At 44.8% G+C, this 4,475-nt stretch overlaps 1 protein-coding gene across 1 annotated transcript; it reads left to right on the forward strand.

The window, feature by feature from the left end:
• The first annotated feature begins 8 nt into the window (after positions 1–8).
• EXOC8 (exocyst complex component 8) lies at positions 9–2,471 on the forward strand. Its single transcript, XM_009082761.1, has 2 exons — positions 9–863; positions 1,515–2,471. The coding sequence occupies exons 1-2, from the start codon at positions 39–41 to the stop codon at positions 2,121–2,123; spliced, it is 1,434 nt and encodes a 477-aa protein (XP_009081009.1). The 5' UTR covers positions 9–38; the 3' UTR covers positions 2,124–2,471.
• Positions 2,472–4,475: the final 2,004 nt, after the last annotated feature.

Here is a 4,475-nt window from a genome sequence, read left to right on the forward strand (position 1 = left end):
ACGGGTTGGCCGTGGTCAACGTCAAGGACAACCCGCCCATGAAGGACATGTTCAAGCTGCTGATGTTCCCCGAGAGCCGCATCTTCCAGGCCGAGAACGCCAAGATCAAGAAAGAGTGGCTGGAGGTGCTGGAGGAGACCAAGCGCAACCGGGTCCTCAGCGAGAAGCGACGCCTGGAGCAGGAGGCCCTGCCCCGGCCTGCCCCAGCGCCCCCTGAGTCCACCAACCCCTTCGAGGAGGAGGAGGAGGAGGAGGAGGAAGAGCCTTCTGCCGAGGAGGAGGTTGTAGACCTCTCGCTCGAGTGGATCCAAGAGCTGCCTGAAGACTTGGATGTCTGCATTGCTCAGCGGGACTTCGAGGGAGCGGTGGACCTCTTGGATAAACTCAACGAGTACCTGGGGGACAAGCCAGTGAGCCAGCCCGTGAAGGAGCTGCGGGCCAAGGTGGACGAGCGTGTCCGTCAGCTCACAGACGTGCTGGTGTTTGAGCTGTCTCCGGACCGGTCGCTGCGGGGAGGGCCGCGGGCCACACGCCGAGCTGTATCCCAGCTCATCCGCTTGGGCCAGTCCACCAAGGCCTGTGAGCTCTTCCTGAAGAACCGAGCGGCCGCGGTGCAGACAGCCATCCGACAGCTGCGCATCGAGGGCGCCACGCTGCTCTACATCCACAAGCTCTGCCACGTCTTCTTCACCAGCCTTCTGGAGACGGCAAGAGAGTTCGAGACGGACTTCGCTGGCAACAACGGCTGCTACTCGGCCTTTGTTGTCTGGGCCCGCTCGTCCATGAGGATGTTTGTAGATGCCTTCAGTAAGCAAGTGTTTGATAGCAAAGAGAGTTTGTCAACTGCAGCAGAGTGTGTCAAGGTAAGAGGGTCCAAAGAGGATGGTGTGACACAATAGCCAAAACAAAGGCTGCAAAGCTTTTCTTCTAACCCTGGTTTGGTTGATTCTTGTGTGGGACTCCGAAGAGGTTTCCTCCATTGAAAGGTTCATATTTATTTGAGGTTGGTTTGGGTTTTTTCAGTTTAAGAGGAAAGTGTTAAGACTAAAATACACAGCAAGAAAAAGAACCACCTTTATCAGAAATGTATAATGTGTTTATTCTTAATTTTACCTTTAACCAGTAGCCCATCCTGAAATTTACACAAACTACAGCTGAATTATAAGTACTTGAAGACTTTCTCTTTGTTTTTCAAAGGTGCCCTGGACTACATGTCCTTATTTTCTTGCAAGACTCACTTTCTCAGGTTATGTTTTTTTCAGCTGCTAGTTGGGAAAAAAGCAGTGTATGTGTGAGTAGGTTATAATACAATTGTCCAGAGTATTTTTGACAGCCAGGGTTTATCTTTCAGTTATTAATTTCTCATTAATAAGCAGGTTCTTACAGCATGAGAAGTAAGTGAAGTATGGTTAACAGTCCTCAGTTTTCTGACAATGATTGATTTGGTAAGTGTGTAAGATGTAAAGGGGGCCTGCACACTAACAACATCTTTTGTTTTTTTCTTAATACTTAAGGTGGCTAAAGAGCACTGCAAGCAACTTAGTGAGATTGGACTGGATCTCACCTTTATCATTCATGCCCTTCTGGTAAAAGATATCAAAGGTGCCTTACAGAGCTACAAGGATATCATCATCGAGGCCACCAAGCACCGCAACTCAGAGGAGATGTGGAGAAGAATGAACCTAATGACTCCAGAGGCTCTGGGGAAGCTCAGGGAGGAGATGAGGAGCTGTGGGGTGGGCAATTTTGACCAATACACGGGTGATGACTGCTGGGTCAACCTTAGTTATACTGTAGTAGCTTTCACTAAGCAGACTATGGCCTTCTTGGAGGAAGCGTTAAAGCTTTACTTTCCAGAGTTGCATATGGTTCTTTTGGAGAGTCTGGTGGAAATCATCCTGGTGGCTGTCCAGCATGTCGATTACAGTTTACGGTGTGAACAGGACCCTGAGAAAAAAGCATTCATTAGGCAGAACGCCTCTTTCCTGTATGAAACTGTCCTTCCTGTTGTGGAAAAAAGATTTGAGGAAGGAGTTGGAAAGCCAGCCAAGCAGCTACAGGATCTGAGAAATGCTTCAAGATTGATGCGTGTAAATCCGGAAAGTACCACCTCTGTGGTGTGAAATGACCTGACTGTTCCTGTGAACAGAGTGTGGAAGCACTTACTGAAAATGTTGTATGTTGTATATTAACTGAATGGGGTTTTTGTTTTGAGTCCCTGAAAAATGCAGAGCTATTAAGTGCTGCATTCCAGAAGCTGAAGTTAGCATCAATGCTGCAAGCATGCAATGCTTCATTTGGTGGATGGCGGGTAGGGAAGTTACAAGGTCGAGGTCACATGTCCTTGGACAGCATATCCTGTAAGAAGGGCTTGGGTAGTGTTTGTGACTTGGGAAATAACTGTAATACAGAAGTTTTGGCCAATTGTTATGAAGGTCTTAAATATCTGTACAGCATGTGGCAGGAAAAGATCAATTCTCATCATGTCACTGTAGGAATTCTTTCTTCAGGCAGTGTTCTGGTAGGAGGGGAAGTGCTGAAGCACTCCCAGGGTGTGGTATTCAGTGAGGCACGTCCACATCCAGATGTGACTCAGCACTGCAGATAAACCACATGGATTTGCACAGTGTGATTTGTGTGGTAGCAGTGCAGCCTCTTCAGTTTCTGTAACATTCAAATTCTCTTCATTCATTTCAGAGGCAGATGTAAATTAAAAATGGTTTTAGTATAGGTTTTGGTGTTTGGGTGAAGGGGCTGCTTCTCTTTAATAAGCTGGTCTGTCAGCTTAAATTACAGCTCTCTGAAAACAGCTTCTGCTGTCAGAACCATTGGTTCCCTTCAAGAGAAGTGAGAATAAATTGCTTCCCTTCCCCTTTGTGTCCCTCTTCCGTGTTTTCTCATGGATTTCACTGGGGTCATGCCCATTTGATGAAGTGTGCAGTCTTGCTTGAGGTGCTGTCATAAATGCATTAGGGGCCATTATCTGCTGGTAGAAATCATAGTGAAGAGGCATCAATGCTCTTGAGACATGCAGGGCTGGGAGAGGGTCTGAAGGTACTGTTTTGTTTGGAGGGAACAGAATGCTAGTTTTGCTGTACAGAAGCAGCTCCTGGTAAAGAGACCATATGAGGCTTTTTGTAAATAATGTGAACTCCCAAATACACAGTCTCCTGCAAATATTGGTATTGTTTCCTGTATAACAGCAATAAGCAAGAAGAACTCTTTGTGGAATTCACAAAGATTTGGTTGAGAACTTTGATATTGTGGGGGAAGTTTATACAAATGCTTGTGTGTTTGGGTTGAATGGTGATGGCTGTCTCGCTCAGTATATGTCTCTGAAAATAAAATAAACCAAGTCTTGTGTCAAGGCTGGCATTAGAAGACTCAGTATCAACTTCTAAGCTGTGTAAACTTCTTCCCCTTTGGTGCAAACTCTCTTGGTTGTGAGAAGGCCATGTTACAGCTAAGTGGCCTTGTATCAGCCCCTCAGTAAGTGTTCTTAACTGGAGTAACTGAGTATCCTATTCACCTTGCGCTTTCAAATTAAAGCTTTTGCAATTATTATCATGGTAATGCATGCCCTGTGACTGCCCGAACAAGCAAAAGATATCACTAGTAAAACATTCTGCATAACTGCTTATACTGGAGCTTCTTCATTTCTCCCTGTTTTCACAGTACTAGTTCAATGCAGTTTTCACTTCAGTGGCTAGTTTTTGTTCTCTTGCTCTGTGGGTGCCTTTTGAACTGTCAGATTTTGCAAAGCATACTACTGTCTCTGCTCACTTGCTTTTCACTGGGCCTTTTGCTAGCAAGTCACAAAAAAAAAAGTCACACAAAATATTTTTAAAGGGTGACAATTTCAGCTAGAAGCAATGAGTTGATTGAAAACCACTGAAAAAGCTCTAGTTTTATTTTAAAGGACAGGGACAGTGAGGATTAGAACTTGTGTGAACATGTTATGTCCAAGAGAGATCCCCACAGCCATTATTTCACTAGTGAACTGTTTTTGATACCAGAACCTAGTAAAGTAATCTAATCTCTGTCATCTGTTTAAAGAAGTCAAAGGCAGCAACCTGGTTTTACATAATCTGAGAAGTACTTTCAAGTAGATTCTAAGTGAGATCTCTCTGTGTTGATGGGTATTTTGGAGGAGAGGGAGAAGGGATGGCTTTTTTTCTCTGAACACAGCTATATTTCATTATTATCTTTACAGCAGAAGAAAGCAGAATAAATACATGTCAGCTTTCTGGTTTTGTGTGGTTGTGCAAGAGAAAGGCAAGATCTGAAAGTCAAGGCTGATTATTGTGGTGCTTGAGGATTTTATGTAAGAAGCTGAATTGGATTCAGCTGATTCCTAGTGTTGGCACCAGACTGAATAGGAGGAGAGCTTCTAGTGCAAGCTGGTGTAGCACATCTTACCCTCATCAGAGGATGAAATGTAGAATGTAATTCTGCCATGTGCTTTTATGCTTCTG

Source organism: Acanthisitta chloris, unplaced genomic scaffold, assembly GCF_000695815.1.
Source record: "Acanthisitta chloris isolate BGI_N310 unplaced genomic scaffold, ASM69581v1 scaffold42279, whole genome shotgun sequence".
Lineage (NCBI taxonomy): Eukaryota > Metazoa > Chordata > Aves > Passeriformes > Acanthisittidae > Acanthisitta > Acanthisitta chloris.

What these genes read in the sequence shown, in the direction of transcription:
- EXOC8 (XM_009082761.1), top strand. Translation starts at nt 39, where the DNA reads ATGAAGGACATGTTCAAGCTGCTGATGTTCCCCGAGAGCCGCATCTTC. An exon ending in CTGCAGCAGAGTGTGTCAAG is followed by an intron (nt 864 to 1,514) that starts GTAAGAGGGTCC and finishes TTAATACTTAAG; the next exon opens with GTGGCTAAAGAGCACTGCAA.